The 17,569-nt window shown below is 55.9% G+C and overlaps 1 protein-coding gene across 9 annotated transcripts in view; it reads right to left on the bottom strand.

The window, feature by feature from the left end:
- Positions 1-17,569, bottom strand: part of DLG3 (discs large MAGUK scaffold protein 3) — a 79,745-nt gene that overhangs the window by 38,861 nt on the left and 23,315 nt on the right. For 2 of the 9 annotated variants that reach the window (XM_080365957.1, XM_080365958.1), the window contains exon 1: positions 13,400-13,747. The exons of 6 other annotated variants lie outside the window; for them this stretch is intronic. In XM_080365957.1, coding sequence (XP_080222083.1) covers positions 13,400-13,723 — 324 coding nt within the window. In that variant the 5' untranslated portion in view covers positions 13,724-13,747. Of the gene's footprint in view, positions 1-13,399; positions 13,750-17,569 lie in introns of those variants that run through there. One more of the 9 variants, XM_080365959.1, reaches the window with a different exon arrangement.

Raw genomic sequence — 17,569 nt, 5'->3', positions numbered from 1 at the left:
TCACCGAGCTGAGCGAAGAACCCAGCCCTTCACGGTGCACTGCCTCTCCCCTGGCCATACCACCACAGACCCTCCAAGCCAGGCAGAAGAGAGCGATTCAGGAAGGGCTCTGCTCTTGTCCCTCCTCCAGATGCCCAACAGCCCTGGGACAGGAGCAGAGCCACAGCATGGCTCTGAGCATCGGTCCCCTCCTCAGGCCTGGTGTGTCCCACCCAGGCTGCTGGGCAGGAGACAGGGAAGCCTGGAAACTCTCCCAGCCTCGGGCCAGAATCTCACCAGCACCAAAATTTACTTACAATCCACATTACTGAGGGATTAGGAAATAGGAGTGTGGAAGCAAGTCCTTCTGAGGGAGGGATTTATTGCCAGCAGAGCAGCCCTGAAGCCTTCACACACCTTCCAGCAGCAGATGCTGCCGCCCCTCCTAAGCACGGAGCCACCAAGCCCTGGGAGAGGTGGCAGCGTTCAGTCCCTCATCCTCATCACCCCTGGGGTAAACCCTCTGCTCGGCAGCCTCGGTATCCCTCCCCCCCCCCCCCCTCCGCTCTTGCAGGGGTCCCCATAAGCCTCCTCCTGGGTCCCGCTCCTCCCGGGCTGCCCTCCGCCCGTTAGCTCGCTGCACATCATAGGAGGGCCACGGGTGCAGAGGGCAGGGGGAGGCCGGGGAGGGCAGTGGGAGGCCAGGGAGCCCCCCGGGAAGGGGTGCGGGGGAAGCCGCAGCGCCGGGGGCTGCAGGGGCGGGGCGGACGGAGCCCGCGGGGTCCCGCCGCCGGAGCTGTCCAGCACCGCAACCTCCTGAAGGCGCGGCCCGCGGCGCGGCCCCTTCCCGCGCAGCACTCTCCGGAAGGGACAAGGCCGAGGTCCCTCGCCAGCAGGCGATAGCGAGCGGTGCAAAATCCGGCAGGTCAGGGGTGAGTCGGAATTCACATCATCATTGCAAGGCTCGTGTGGAGAACAGCCAGAGCGAGATGGGGAAACGCTCAGAGAGACGAGCTACAAGGGGAGGTGAACCCTCTGCCTTGGGGCATCAGAAACATCTGAGTCAGGGTCAGCAGCAAGCAGGTCAAGGTGTGGGCCAGTGGGGCAATGAACAGGGACCACTGGCTGGCCAGTAACGTGGGTGGTTGGATTGCACAGCCCAACGGCCTCTGTGAGCCTGCGATATTTTCACAGAAACCATGCCACCTCCTCATTGCCCTCTTCTGCATTTATACGCCCCTGACAGAGACCAACCTCCTCACATAACCCAGCACAGCAGTCCCCACTGTCTTCTGTTTTAGTTGGTTGTATTTCTGGACTTTTCACTCTCCTCATTTTGTAGGTGGGAGAGTTAGGGGTCAACTGGATTGTGGTTTAAATCTTGCCCTGAAAGGTTCTGCTCTTACATGGATGGAGCAGAAGGTATCGATTTCATTTATTCAGATGCCTTCTGATCTTTCCTGCAGCTGTAACTATTGGTTACAAACCCATAGTTTTTATGGCAATTAATTCCCTAGCTCAGGCAAATATGACCGCTTCCAAGCGCTTCTGCCAAACCCCTCCCACACACATAAGAGAATCACAATTTTCAGGTCCAATGTCTTGGGATCTCCATGGCCCAGAAGCAATGTTAAGCTGGGAATATCCCCTCTCTGGCAGTACACAGTCCTTGTATTTAATCCAGATAATTTGTGAGATAGCATATATTAAACCTGGCACTGGCTTTTATTAGTCCCCAGTGCAATTCTAGGAAGGGATTCCACATTTCAAGGCAAAAAAGAAGCAATTCTACTGCCAGCAATTAACAAACAATGGCTATTTGAACCTTGATGTGCCAGAGGCCAGCTCTTATTAGATGGGTTTCCAGGAAGGATGCAGAAGAGGCAGCCTAAGTGAATGTAGCCCGTCGCGTGCTCCATGATTTACAACATGAATTCAACTCCACAAATGATGCTTTGGATCCCTCCCAGGGAGAAGTGCTCTGTATGATAATGTTATAGAGGCTTTTGCAGGTCCAGCCCGAGTCCTCCACTGAGCCCCACTGCAGTCTCTTTGCTGAATTACTAATAGCCCACAAATCACACATCACATTGCCTCGCTCACACAGTGGTGAGCCCTAAGGACATATTTTGTCTAGCCTGCTCACTGCGCACTAAGCATCCTTTGCAGCCATTCCACACTAGTGATTTCTATATCTCAAAATACTGCTAGGAGCACAATTTCCCACTCAGGCTCCAGATGAGACCCAGGAGATGCTGAATGTGAGTGGCTGCTTAAAACAAAGTCACACATGGTCAAGAGAATTCAGACCAGGAAATCCCCTCTTGCCTCCTGTGGCCAGCTATTCCAGCTACTACAAGAAAGGTGTCTGAACATTAGCTCTGACTTCCACTTGCAAATATTCCAACATTTGCACCTTGCCTGTTCTACTGCAGAGCAGACAAGACCCAAGACTCAGAAATAAGCAGAGGGCCTGAAAATGAAAAGCCTCCGCCTCCCTCCATCAGGCAGGCACATGTACCGACCCTCTGCTAGCCAAGGGAGGGGAGAGAACGTCATCATTTTTTGCTGGGCAGCAGGAACATGCTGGTGAATTAACCATGCCCTCAATTCTATAGGGAACGGTAAGTAATTTATGCCCTAAGGAGCAGGGGGTTGCTGCATGCGGGGAGGAGAGGGAACAGCACTGTGCATTCAGGTCACATTCAATAGGGGCTGTCAGATCTTTTCCATCTAAACCACTTCATCACACTATTATTATTTACCAAGCCCTGTTTGTGCTTGGGTGGGGGGTTACAAATGGAAAGAGAAGAGGTCCAAGTCCTATGGTGCTCACCCCACGACAGCTGGACCACCAAAGCCCAGCAAAGCTGGAGGTGCCTTCTTCCCCCTCCATCAGGCAGAGGTGTAAGGGGGTGCACAGATCCTCGGGCTCAGTGGCTGGAGGCTGCAGGGAAGGTGGGACTCAAGGAAGACCTTGGGAAGTGAGGGGGGGTCACCGCACAGATGCAGAGATTGATCGAGGCAGAAAGCCAGCGAGGCAGAGGACAGCTGTTGGGAAAAATCTGAGCAGCAACAGGAGTCAAAAGGAGTAGCGGTGAAGGGGATGAGGTTTGAAGGTCAGGATTCAAGCGCTCTCTGGTCTCATGGGGGCTGAGAAAAGCAGAACCTTGCATTCACCTGTGTCAAGGCACCAGCACTCAAGCACTACACCGTCCTGGTGGCAGGCACAGCCCATGTGCTAACAGGGAGCAGTAACCTGCTCCATGCAGCCCCCAGCAAGGGGCTGGCTCCCTGCAGAGGCCCTGGGAGAGCCTACAGCCCATCTGGGAGCAGCTGCCTCCTTGGCTAAAGCCATGAGGAGGCTGTAGGTCTGCACACAGAGCAGGAGGGACGTCTCCTCTCTGACAGCCCACAACTTCCCTGGGCTGGAGTGATTCCACTGCAGCATGTGTGGGGAGCAGCAAGGCAGCTGGCAGTGTTCAGACACACCTCAGGTGCAGGATGCAGCCTTTCAGAAACACCTTCAGATATCACCTCTGCGCAGTCATCTGAGGGACTGCTGCTGTTTGGACTGTATTTCTGACGGGTGACTGCCCTCAGCAACCCAGGGGCACTAACACAGTCACCTGGGGGCAGCCAAGTCCCAAATGTTTATAGGTATCACCCTTCACCTCCACTTCCATTGCTGTCGCTGCTGGGGCAAAGGTAGAAATTGCAAAACATGATGATTTTCCAAAACTTTCAACCAAAAGAAAAGCTGCAATTAAATGCAAATGGAGGAGGTTCATCAGCTCGCTTCTGAGGGCTGAGCCTTGCCCTGTGGCATCTCTCCAAGGACTGCTCTCAGGTCTGGCACACGGAAGCCGAACGGGGAGACTCTGAACTGAAAGTTCAAGATATTCTCTCCAGAGCTGAAATCCCAAAGCTTTGCAACAGCATCACATCACTCACAGAGCCAGCACAGGGGCCAGCCCACAGAGGTCAGGAATTACGTACCTTCTCCAGACAAAGCAAATGCACTGTAGCTGTCCTAGGCCAGTGGCAACTGTATTGTGCTCACATACAAGCCCATTTCCATTTTAACTAGCCACCGGACTCAAACAGGAGACTCTAGTGCTGACAAATACCAGGCTTAACACATAAGCTGGCGTGCTCCATGTGTCACGTACCGAGAGATGCGCAGGACAGGATGACTATTTGTGATGTTGGGGTGGTGCATGAGAAGCAAAGTACTAACTTAACTCTTATCTCTTTCTGCAACTTCCCTAAATTGGATCAGAGTGCCAAGTCAATCTGCCTTTTAATATCCTTTGCTTCATGCCATCTGAGGTATAACAGTAACACTCAAAAGGAAATGGCTCTAGAGATAAGTGAAATTCAGTCTTTACATTCTTTTAGAAGCTCTCAGGGGCATAGGCCAGGTGGGGAGATGCCCAACAGAAGCACCTAAACAGGGTGGACACGCGGGGCTGCTTGCAGCCTGCCTCCATCTGCTTTCATTCTTTTTTTTTTTTTTAAAGGGTGTTAAACCATGGAGAAAGCTGTGCATTTACAGCTATGAAAGCAGCTGCTCTGTGGCAGGACACCACAGTGCCAAGAATAGCTGTGAACATGCAGGTACCAGCTTGGGGACACCACGGCAGCGGGATGCCCAGGCACCGACAAGGTCCTACTGCTTGGGGGAGCGGGTTTGCACTGAGCTAATGAATCAATTTCACAGGAGTGAGCCCAGGTCGTGCCGGTGCAGCACACACGGCAAGCCTGTGCTATACACCGCTCACCCTGATAAGCACAGACATGCTCATCTGCTTCTCACCAGACTTCCCTGCCCTTCGCACAGACACCGGTTTTCCCAATGCCAGGGCTGTCTCCTGTACCAACCCAGAGACCGACACATAGCTGCCAAAAACATCACCTCCCAAAGTACCTGAGATGACACGGTTCCTCCACAGCAACCCGTGGGCACTTCTGAGGTTGAGGCAGGACACAAACCAGCTCCTGAGGCTCCCCGTGCCCAAGGCGGGGGAGGTGACAAGCCTCGGCTCTGCCCCGATGGAGGGCAGGCACATGGAGCAGAAAGGTGCTGGCACCCTCCCTGCAGGCTGCTTGGAGTGCTCCCTGCCCTGACACCTGTGTGCCTGCAGACCCCCTCGGCTTTCACCCAGCCATGCCCGGGCAAGCCACCTCACAGACCTCCCATTAAATGCCACATCCCTTCCCGGACCAGAGCCTGACTTCCAGCTTGCCCACAACATGTAGGGCTCTTCCTGCATCTCAATGCCAATCCATGCTTTGGCCTTGCTCTCCCTTCCCTTCTCAAGGTGAGATGTACCACACTGCTGCCAGAGGCTGGTCTCCTCATAGCATCCTGTGCTCACCTTTTTTTGCCTTCACGGGCTCTTTACAGTGCCCAGAGCAGAGGGTGCTTGGGAGCATCAGAAGGCTGCAAAGCCCCAAGCAAGAGCTGTAAAGCTCAGGGCTCCCACTGGCTGGGACAGGGAAGGGGAGCAAAAGAAAAGAGAGGCTGGAAACTTCTGGAGGTTGAAGAATTTCATGGCCAGAAATGAGCCTCTTTTCCCTTTAACTGGGCTGGACAAAATAACTCTGCATTTTTTCTTACCCACTGCAAAGTGACCTGTTGGCCGACACTGTTCAGGCAGAGGGGAGCACACACCACCCAACAGTGTGCCTGCATGAAGGGGGGTGACAGGCTGAGCTGACCCCACGCCCCCCTTCTACACAGCTTGAAATGTGGCGTAAACAACATGGGAAACGATGCCGGGGCCAACTATGGAGCTGGTGGGTGCCCCAGACCCCCTGTGTCGGTCCTGGATAGCCACACACCAGCTGCTGCCCATGCCCTCACGCCTGGCTCCCAGCTGGTGTGGTGGCCCATGGGCGAGCAGCCGTCCTCTCCAGGCTGCCTCTGGGAGCCATCAGACCCAGGCTGTTTCGGTGGTGTGAGCCGGTGCCGAGGTCGAGGTCGTGGTGACAAAGCCCCTGCCCCAGGGCTGTGCCTCAGCACCAGCTCAAAGCACCGTGGCCATCCGGAAACAGGGAACACAGCACTTGAAAGGCCCCTGGTCACAAGGATCTTTGGCAGAGCCACTGAAGTGCCCAAAACGTAATGTGAACACAAGCAGCTACTGAGGGTTTAATCTTTGTTTTGGTGCTTGTTGTTTTTTTTTTTTAAGAGTAAGCTTAAATAGAGACTGGAAAAAGCCTTCACTCAGCGGGGAAAGAAGAAAGCTTCCCCAAACAGAAGCTCTGTGGAGTCTAAGTTTCCATTTAGAAACCATTAAGGCCAGCATGTTCATACTTGAAAGTCAGACATCCTGTTCCAGGCTCAGGCCACTAAAATAAGTGACCCAAATTGCAGAGGTGCTGGGCTCCGGTAGCTTCCTCCTGACCTGACGGTACCAAATAAAATTGCCTCAATTCCTTTTTTCACAGGAAAAGTTATTATCATCTGAAAGACTCAAGTGCTTCCCACCCCCCACTCCCGAAAAATACATACATACGGGGAGGGGGAAAAAAAAAAAAAAAAAAGAGTGAATAAGGGACAGGGATTTCTTTGTCCCTGGGATTCAAGTACCCTGTTTTCTTCTATTCAGTAAATTCCAGCACACACTTAGTTACGAAATGTTAAGAAACATGTTTCTGTGGAACAAAAGCAAACCAAGATCCACCAACAGAGCCTCAAACTGAATTTCAGATAATACAAAGGTGACAAAAGGGTATTTAGGGTCTGGTCCAGGGTGCTCTGATGCACCACGTGTCCCCAAAAATAATTACACTCTCTGAGCACTCCTTCAGCAAGCCCTATCCAAGTGAGCTTGGGCAGACTAAATTGTGAACTTCATTTCAAATTCAGGTATTCTGAACTTGTTAAATGCTGTATTAAAAGTCTTCATCTCCAAGTCCCTGGTATGTGTTCATAGCGTATTGTTGGATTGGCGATGAGGACCCTTGTGGGATCCCTGTATCATCACATCTTTGCATGTGTTAAAACCAGCTGCAAGCATTAGCACAGCCCATTGCACCCGCAGCGCTGGCAGGACCGTACAGGGAGGGTTACGCCCATTCCCGAATCACAGCTGCAAAGCTGAGCCAGAGATGCATTGTCCCTCCTGCCAGCGCATGGGCTCTGGGATGGCAGGCAGAGCCCCCATGCCCCAACCACACTGAGCTCCTTGTGCCCCAGCGCACACCGGTACTGGACCTGCTCTCCCCTGGGACCCAGGGACTGTGGTGCCCTCAGAGAGCATCCTGCATGGATCTGTGCGCCCTGGGCAGCTGGCACATAGCCATGGTCGTGGCTGATTACGGCCCGATTAGTCTCAATGATTTCCTCCCTCTAAATGAGCATTTGCAGCTAAGGAAGGAGTGGAAGTTCCTCTCCTCCCATCACAGCATACGACGCACCAAGAGGCTCATCCAAACGAGCAGCTCTCCAGGGACAGCAACAGCTTCTCCTTCGCTTCCACCTACCTCCACACTCAGGGTACCCAGACAGGACCCCTGATAAGGCCATCCCCTGGGTTTCCCTCTCACGCACCTCCCTGTGGGACCCTCCTCCCTTTAGCACACACTGAGGACAGCCAGCAGATCCCCACTGAATCTCTGGCACTGGTCAGGACTGGGCTCAGGCAGGTCACAGCCATATAACACGCAAAGCCATAGAGGAAAAGTCAGGTGGAAAGCAGAGCCATGGGGGCGGGGGAAGCATCCCTCCAGCAGGGACGAGGGCAGGTGCTGCCATGGTGGAGGCTGAAGGTCTTCCTGCCACCCCCAGGTTCTTCACGAGGAGCTACCTCCTCCACATTGGCTACATCCCTGCTGAAACCTGCCTGTGCTTGGCCCTGGCTGCCTCACCAACACACTCTCCTCCTCCTCCGGCAATGTGGCAGGGTTGTATCCTCCTGTTTTCAGCAGTTCTTACCTTCTCTTCCACATGTAGCACTGATGGGGTCTCTCCTACCTATGTGGCTTCAGACGCTGCCTTTACAGCGGCAGCTAAATCCCTGCTACGGCCGGTTTGGACACCAGCTCCAATGCCTCTCCCTGTGCTGCTCCCAGGGTCCCTCTGGCAGCTCAACACCCCAAAACCAGCAGCGGGGTGCAGCCTGTGCACCTGGGCTGGCTGGCAGACAGCAGTCGGTAATCCAGCCAGAGAGGAGCTAAGCTCAGTTCTTCAACTTCCCTCTCTAATTCCAGCGTTATCCCTTACTGTAAAAATGGAATGTGTCGGAAGGGTCAGCAAGTACAAGTGCACAACCTCTGTCTTGAGGGACTCGTGCTCAAAGGAAGCAGGAAAAGTCTTACAGGTGAATAAAGGAGACAAATGTCCTCAGCTGCCTGCTCCTGAATGAACTCTGTATGTTTTGGGAAGGAGCACTGAGAACATCTGACCCTCTTCAGCCAGTCCAGGGGATGGGTGACAATAGGACATAGGATGCTCCGGGGTGGGTGAGGGGAACGAGCTCATCCGGCATCTGGGTGTTAAGGCGTAAATTTTCCCAGGAGACGCACAGGGAGGAGGAATAACCTTATAAAGCATTAACTGTGCCTTGGTTCCACCTAAGCAGCAGGAAAGGAAGGTCAAGATCATCAGAAGTATCAGCTGCCTTCCAGGTCCACAGGGCAAAGGGCTGAGGGCGGGTGTGAGGCTGCGTTTGGGGGAAGGAGAGCAGTTCAGTGCCTGGTTATAGCAACTCAACTGGGTGATGACAGCAGGATCACCAGACGGAGATGCCCAAGAAACAAGCTGAGAGGTGAAATCAGATGGAGGGAGATATATTAGGAACAGACATGCAGATTTACACATCATGAGTGAGGAGGTGACAAACAGGTCTGTGGGATTGGAATCAAACTCTCACAACTAGGGAGTGGAGTGTGATGAGGAGTGGTGGAGAGGGAAGACCCTCCTGGGACTCCAGCTGGTGGGAGGACACTCTGGAAGAGATGCTGGAGGTGCAGGGAGGGCGGGGGACCACCGACAACCGCAGAGCAGGGGCCAAGCAGAGGGATGGGGTCAGGAACAGAAAGCACTGCATTCAGCAACAGAGCCAGACATGAAGGGCAAGTTTCACTACAGTTGTATCTACATTTAGCTTGCCAAAAATACCTTTCACAGATTGGCTGTCTTTAATTAAAAGGATGTCTCCTGTGCTCCTGGCACGATACAGAGCTCATCCTGCCACGCAGGGCTCTGTGTGGATGCTCGGGGGGCGGGGAGGGGGGAGGGGGCTTTCCCACGGGGCAGCTCCTCTCTGCCCATGTCCTCCCATGCCCTGCCAGCACCGGGCAGGTCAGGCAGAGATGCTTCCCCCAAATGCCCCTCCACAGCACAGGCACCGAGCAAAGGAGGAAAACTTCACCCCCTTCCTGTTTTGGCTTCTCTCCTTCCCTCCAAACGTGGAGAACGCCTTCCTCCTCTCTCCTCCTCCACCTTTCAGTGCAAAGATTTAGCTAATTTCTTCTATGAATAGCACAGGAGTAGCCATAGCAACATCACCCTGCCAACCTCACCACCTCCACTGCCTCCGTGTCCCCTGTTCCTCTCACCTTCCCTCGCACCTCCCCAGGGAACATCTGGGGCTTCAGCCATTTCCCACGAAGCAACCTGCGTTTGGCTTCCTGCCTGCCCCCTCGGTGCTCTCCCTCCTTCCTTCCAGCCGTGCCTGCTCATGACTCAGAAACCCAGCCTGGACCCCCACGGCCTCTCCAAGGCTCCTTCCTCCCCTCACCACCCCAAAAGCCAGGAGCCCCAGATCAAGCAGCATCCCAAGGCTCGGCGAAGGCTGGTACTTTTGCTAAGACATGTCACCCTGTGCCCACCTATTGCAGGTAACTCCCCAGTGCACAGGAGGAACTACAACAAGCAGTATTTGTGCGTGGAAAAACACCGCCTTCAGTAAAACGCAAACTGCCCAAGACGGGCAGGGAGACCCTGTCCCCTTCCTCCACCTGCCTGGCCATGAAACACCTCTGCCCAGGGTTGGGGCACAAAAGCCTGGCATGCTCCAGGCACTTGCAGGTGATGAGGGGCTCGTTGTGATGCTGCTCTGACCCCCCTCTGCATCCTCCTGGACCCCCAAGAGGGAGCAGTGGGCTGCAGGAGGGGGAGACAGCAGGACATCCCATTTCTGGTCAAGCAGCCCAGGAGGGCACTTCCCAACCACGTGCCACGGAGCTGCACTGCCCTGGGCCCCTTCCCTGGCATCGAGAGGAGGTGCCCGTGCCCCTGCCACCCCAAATGCACACGAAAACATTGGTGACACTCTCGCAAGTCCCATTAGAGGGCCCTGCTCTGGCCACCATACTCAGCACCAGGGACCTCGGGGTGAGCTAAGCCACAGGGCTGGATTTCCCTGCCAGAGGAAAAGGTGCTGACTGCTGCTGGACCCTCAGCGCAGGGACAAGCGCTGGAGAAGGGGCTCAGCACAGCCAGGCAGCTCAGCACTCCTCTCCTGAGAGCCCGTGGGCGTCACTGTGCGGGGGAGAGGAGGGGTTTGAGCGCTCTGCTCTTCTGGTGCTGTGCATCAGGGATGCGTCCCTGGATCGTGCTGCCGTTCCTCCCCCAAAACCGGGAGTCCTCTTCTCACCTCAGTCTGGCAGGGGAGGACTAGAGTCCCCCACCAGCAAGTGAGGGAGGATGAGGAGGGTGCAGGGCCAGCTGGAGGGACAGCAATGGGAACAATGGAGGACAGCAATGACAGCAAGTGCAGGGAGCGGGGACTAATGAACAGGGAACATGGACAGATAAGGGAGAGGAAATGGAAGATATCTCAGAGGGGAGAAGAAAAGCAAAGCAAAAAGAAATGAGAAACCCAGTCAGAGATTTCCTCCATCCCACTGCTCAGGATTAGGGGATCTCAGTTACTGGCATTGCCTGAGCAAGCTAATTTGTGTCCTAGAGAAGGGAAGAAGCAGGAGGAGAGAAGCGCCAGGGCACCGGAGGTGGGAGGAGATGCAGGTTGATTTGGGACCATGCTGTGTGTTGGGCAGCACGTGTGGGCATGTCTCACATGCCACGGAGCTGCACGCAGGGTCTGTGAGTACACATGATGTCAGAGAACATACACGACCATATGCAACTCCAAGCACGTTTCCGATGTCAGAGTACACATGCACGCGGCTGCACCAGTACGCGCAGGCAGTGCGTGCTCTCCTCTGCTTGCATGAAGAAGCAAGGGAGAAAAAAAGGCTTAAATGAGAGGTGGTGAAGCTCCCCAGGACGTGAACAGATCACTGCTTTCCTGGGAAAGTCTCCTGGCCCGCACACCCCTTCCCACCTCTACTGCTGGAAGTGCTTCCAGGGACAGGGAGCTCATTTAAAGGGGCAGCCCTGAAAAATGGCAGCTTTGCCTCTAGCCGAGGCTCTTGAGGACACAGAGGCTGCCTGCTCAGCTCCTGCAAAGACGACCAGCGTTGCACCCACAGCATCCAGCCAAATCTACCCCAGAGTCCAACATATCCCAGCCTCCCAGAGCCAAACCCATCTGCCTGGGCAGAAGCCGTGGCCAGCTGTTTCCATTTTACCACCCTTTGTCCCTCTGCCCACCACTGGACTGGTGAGAACATGGATTCCAAACAGCTCAGGCACTTTGCACCCTTGGATCAGAAGGGAAGCATTACTGAGGTATTTGCTGCAAAGCTTTACTCATTGCATACATTTGCTACACACCAGGGAGCAATCAGCCTGCTCTGATACAGGCAGTGCACATACCACACACGTCATATTCTACATGCAGACCCCGCTATGCTCACGTAGCCTCACACACTGGCATCCTCTGTTGCTTGCAATGCCACGACAAGCTTTTGATTCCCCCCCCCCCCCTTTTTCTGAAAGGCTAAGGCTGAGGCTGAGCTGAGATTCCCAACGTGGACTTTCAGAGCAGCCCAAGCCCCAGGGCTCCGTGGCAGCACCACAAAGAGACAATGATTTCTCTTCCACCACTGCAAAAACATGAAAGGCTCCCCTGCCCAGCCTGCCACGGTAGCAATGCAGCTGGCATCACTTCCTTCCCAGCCTGCTTGCAATCATCTTACCAGGAACCCTGGGCCGGACCTTTCATGCAAGCAGGAGTGGAAAGGAAGGAGCAGACATGCTTCAATTCCCTGCACCTACCCAGCTCCCTGAGCTTGCTGCTGTGGATGGAGGGAAGGAAAGAACGACGGAAAGATGGAAGAATGCTTGCCAGGAATCAGCAGGCGAGAGAAACACTGAGGCTGATTTTGATGCAAAGAGTGGCAGAGAAAGAGACAGAAAACAGGACCAGGCTGATAGGAAGGTGGCTAGGTTTTTGGGTGCTTTCTGTAAACATCATCTGGGTGTATCAGCTTCGAATCTAATTATTTCAACCAGAGCTACAGACTGAGACAGTAATGAAGAAAAAACAGGGGAAGGGAAGAAGAGGGTTGTGTTTTCCGAGGGGAAAGGAGGAGAGAATTCCCATTGATTCCTGTGTGTCTGCCTGCTACAGCATCTTGAAATAATAATTAGAAGGATCAATAAGAAATCATGTGAGGTTTGAAGATAATGAATGAAAGAAGCAGAAGCAGCAAATTGAAATCCCTTTCTCTAAAGCAGGGTAAAATGTTTTTCAGGCAGGGTCTAGCCTCCATTTTAATGCTTTGCAAACAGATCCAACCATTTTCTAAGCTGGGTTGTGGGTTCAAAACAAGACCGGTCCCTCCATTTAGAGGAGAAAGAGAGACACAGCCAAGGATGGGTCCTGGAGAAGAACACTACTAAAATGAACATGTGTGGGAAGAAATGGAGGCAGTGAAATGGGGCAGAATGCACACAGCACGCCAGCGACCAGAGCAGGGTTACGTAATAATCTCGGGGAGCAGGGATGTAGCAGCAGAGCAAGGAAACCACAACTCAACGGAGAGCAGGTGCTCGTTTGGGAGCGCTGGCAGCGGCACCGCGAGCCCACGAGGCTGCCCGGTGGGCAGCACTCCCCACGCTTGCTGAACACAGTATGACGGGATGCTGCTGGGATTTCAGGCAACGGCATCATAAGCGGCGAGAACCTCGGGTGGGGTGCCCGAAAAACATCGCACCCGATGCCCGCCTCGTGCTGAGCAAGACCCAGCTGTCCCGGCTTGGCCCCGTGCAGGCTGCTCCGATGCAGCGCTCTTAGGCTGGGCAGCACCGTGGCGGCTAGCCCAGGCAACAACGATGGCAACCTAAGGGATGCCGGTGGCCAACGCCAGCAACGATGACGACCAACCGCAACAACACCGGCGCCAGCCCCAGCAATGCCAGCACGGACCCCGGCCACCCCAGGGGTGACACCGCACCCTGCCGCGACCCCGCCACTCTTACCGGGTTCCCCCCCACCGGCCGGCAGCCCCGTCCCATCCCGTCCGCGCCGGGGAGCGGCTGCCCGGGGCTGGCCCGTACCTGCTCGTACCAGTCGCGGCTCGAACACGTGCACTCGGGCCACCAGCCCGGGCCGCTGCCGTTCACCTTGGGCGCGCTCTTCCCCGGCGGCGGCGGCGGCTTCAGCGCGGCGGGGTCGCGGGCGGGGGGCCCCAGCTTGGCCTTGCCGCGGGCGGCGGGCGCGGCCCCCCCGGGCGCGGGCAGGGTCTGCGAGCCATACCCGCCGTAGCCGTACTGCTCGTGTTGCCACTCGCCGTAGGAGGGGGGCTCCATGCGCCGCAGGGCCGCCATCCGCGTCACCTCGTAGCACTCGGGGCACTTGCAGCAGTGGTGGTGCTTGTGCATCGCTGCCCTCACACCATAGAGCCGGCAGGGAGGGAGGGAGGGAGGGAGGGAGGCGGCGCGGAGGGAGGGAGGGAGGGAGGGAGGCAGGGAGGGAGGCAGGGAGGGAGGCAGGGAGGGATGCTCGGGGGACGGCAGCGGCCCCCGCCCCGCGCAAGGCGCGCCTGCCGCCTCCTCGCCCGCTCGGCACCCCCGGCCCCGCGGGCGGGGGCGGGAGGAGGAGGAAGGGGCGGGGGGGTGTTACAGCGCGGTGCCCTCCGCGGGGGCGCGCCGCGGCATCGTCCGCAGCGCCGCTCAGTCCCGGGGCCGCTCCCGGCGCGGGGCGCGGGGCCGCGGTTCCGCCCCGCTTCGCTGCATGGGGCGGCTCAGCCCGGTCCGGCGCGGCTCGGGAGCGCGGAGCGCGGCACCTGCGGCGGCGCGAGGCATCCCCCGCCTCCCCCCGCCCCCCCCGGCGGCCAATCCGCGCCCGCGGAGCCCCCGCGCCCCGCCCCGCCCCGGCGATGCGCGCGGGGGTTGGGGGGGCCCGGCTCGCCCCGCGCCGCAGCCCCGCGTACCCCCACCGGGCCGGGCAGCGCGTCCGAACCCCGCCTGCGAGCAGCGGGCCCGGGGGGCGCCCGCGCTGCCCCCGCTGCCCCCCGGCAGCCCGGAGGGAACAACCCGGCTGCTCCACAGCCCCGGGCATCACCTGCGGCTGCCCTCGCCCCCTCCCTGTCCCCAGACGCACCCGGCAGCTCTCGTGCAGCTCCGTTCCTCCAGCCCCAGCACGGCGCTGGGCAGCCCTGGCGGCTCTGTGGTTGACACCAAGGCGGGTTCGCATTGCTCGAGCCGTGGTCCATGCTGGAGTATGAAATATTTTTTCCAGACCTGAACCATGGTCACTAGCCCGGCAGCAACATCTCTGTTGCATCCCAGCATCAGCTCTCACCCCGCTCTGCTGGAAATGTTACTGCGCACTCCAGTCACGGCACCCTGGAGATGCTGCCATTGCCCAGGGAGCCACGGTGCATTGGGGGTGTTGGAACCCCAAGGGCCTTTGCTGGGCCTTCCAACTACCGCCTTCAAGGGGTGGTGAAAGCAGAGCAGAAATGTCTGCTGGTGCGGCAGGGCAAGGGCACTGCTCACAGCGCAGCTCAGGCAGCCCTTCACCTCTCGCACAGGAGTGCCAGGCTGGAAGAAGTTCGTTAGAGTCACCCAGACAAACTGGAAGGGTAGAAAGAAAAACCATTACAAAACCCCCACATCTGACCAATTAGAACCTGATACCAGCCTTCTAATGCTTAAGAGTTGTAATAAACACTAGGGCGAGTGAAGAATTATTTCAAGAAATGGTACATAAATATGTAGAAAAGCAATGAAAGATGCACAATACGTCTCCTGCGGGATACAGGTCAAGGAATGAGGCAGAAGCAGGAGGGGGCTGCAAGGTGAGCCACAGGACGTGGTGATTCAACACCACAGCTCAGGCTACAAGATCCATAAGCTCCTTCCTACTGGCCTCGTGCAGCCGGTGCAGTATGGCCCTGCTCACAAGCAGGGCTGCAGGAGAAGGAAGCTCATGATGACAGACAATGCCTGTTTCCACTCCTTGTTTCTTTTAGCTCTTTAAACTGCAATACAAAATTACTTCTGCACTTGACCACTGCAAACAGAGGTGCTCCTGCAGTGTTTGCTCCCAGTCAAGTGAAATGGTTGCTTCTGGGTGAAGAGGAGGGGGCAAAAGACACCCCATAATTAGGATCCATGTTGTCCCCAAGCCCCACGGCCCCCACCGTGTGGTGCAGAGCCTGTCCTCTCCAGCACTGCCTGCGCTTCATTGCGTCTGGGCTCTCAGGTTACCTCGGTCACAGGATAGATGCTATGATCATGTGCTAATCCATGCTTAATGCCATGGAGCCGTGTTGTGGCTCAGATACATGACACTGAAATTTCCCCAGCTGCAAGCTTAAGACAGTCATAATGTTCCTGGACAAGCAAGTCTAGAAAGCCTGTCCCACCACGCTGGCCTCGAGTGGCTGAGCACAGCACTGCTGCTGAGTCCTGGGAAACAGCTCTGCTGGTAAACCTCACCCTGCTGCTCCCAGGGACTCCCATGGTGATCACTGTTATGGGACCCGGCTGCACTGTGGCGCTGACCCAAAGACCCAGAGACACAGCAAGACGAACGGCTGCACGTAAGAAAGTACTTCTACCCTGCAGAGCTCAGTGCTACAGGATGCTGCAGACCCCAGGAGCTTGCTAAGGCAAGGAAGGATTGGATGCCTGCATGCAAAGCAAGCTTGTTTGGTTATTTTAATCAATGAAAACCTGTGTTTGTGTGCATGGAAGGAAAGCATGCAGTGCTGGCACGAACAGAGAGCTTTACACTTCATGCTTTAAGATGTTAGGCTCATCTTCACATTTTCTGCTGCTCCTTGTGCCACCTCCCAGAGCACACGGTGCTGGCCCTGCAGGAGGATGCTGGGCTGATGAGCCTTGTGCTCTGGGGAGATGCTCTACCTCCTCCAACAGCCAGAGTGGACCAGGGAGCTGGGGGAATGTCACCCAGGCAAAGAGGGCATCTTGCAGCAGTGGGGGCAGAGGTGGGAATGAGGGGAGGGACCGGGGCAGGGATGAAGCTAAGGTAGGGGATTGCTGCAGCAAAGCAGAGCAATAAGCCTTACAGAAACAGGCAGTCAGTCAGTGTCTCCTGCATGACAGCAAAAAGACATGAAGTCCATCTTGGCTACCCACCATTTCCCCACCCTGCAGCACCTCTGAAATCTGAGTCACTTCATTAACAAGATGTGCCCAGAACCTGTAACAAAACCATAACTAATTAGTGCTCCAGCCCAGCTGCAAACCTCCCTCCCATTGCAGTTCTACCAGCATGGCATGGTTTGGCCGCAAGGACGATGTAGCGTGCAGAGCCCCACTGACCACCCAGTCAATGAGCCCCCCTCTGCTACTGTGAGCCTCCAGCCAAAGCCATCTTTGAGTCCATGATCAGGCAGGAGACCTGTGCCTGGAAGTGGCTGACTTGGGTGGGAGGAGAGCACTGGGCAAGGGCATATGCAGTTTGTAACCCCAACTGCTTGCACCTGCCCTGCTGCAGACATCTCCTTTCACTCAGTCCTGTGGTGGGGGCAGGCAGGGACATGGGCATTCACTTAGGGGGGGAAGTGCAAAAGCAAAGGACAAGACTTGTTAGAGAAAAATGCTTTAATAAGGAGCTGAGTAAACAATTAAGAGAAGCATTTGATTATTTTTTTTTTCCCCACCATGGCAGACTGGAGTGCGTCCTCCACAAGGAAGGTGTCTGGTCCTCTCCCTGCTCAGTCTCCAGCAGCCCCGCAGATGGGGCAGTCGTGCATGCAACAGGCATCTCCACATGGAAAACACCTTCTCTGCCAGCCCCGGAGCACCAGCATCGCTGCCTCCGTCCCACTCTGCCTGCCAGCTCGCAAACTCAGGGACAGCTCCACAATCTAAAAGCTGCTGCTGCTTTCCCTAGCTCTCTTACATGTTGGTGCCTCATCGCTGCCTGCAAATGGAGGGGCCTTGAACCTCAGACACTGTATCTCTGATGAAGTTCTTCCCTGCCCACTTGCAGCCCCCCTCCTCAAAACCTGCATGTCCCATTTTAGCTGCCATGAGAATTGGTTAATTCCTACTCATTTGTAGTGAGCTCCATGTGCCTCCTGCTAGCCCAAATTAAAAGGAAAAAAACACCTGGTTGCTGCCACCTGCTTGCAACACTCCCTAACACTGCATGGGGCTTGGGACCCATTAATGAGCCCAAGAGGAGGTCAGGGCTGGCTGGCCAGGGGCATCCACATCCTGCACTTCTCCAGCTTGCTTCAGTGAGTAGCA

Source organism: Falco punctatus, assembly GCF_963210335.1.
Source record: "Falco punctatus genome assembly, chromosome: 15".
NCBI lineage: Eukaryota > Metazoa > Chordata > Aves > Falconiformes > Falconidae > Falco > Falco punctatus.
Note: the sequence above shows the minus strand (reverse complement) of the source record. Positions and strands in the feature narration are given on the sequence as shown.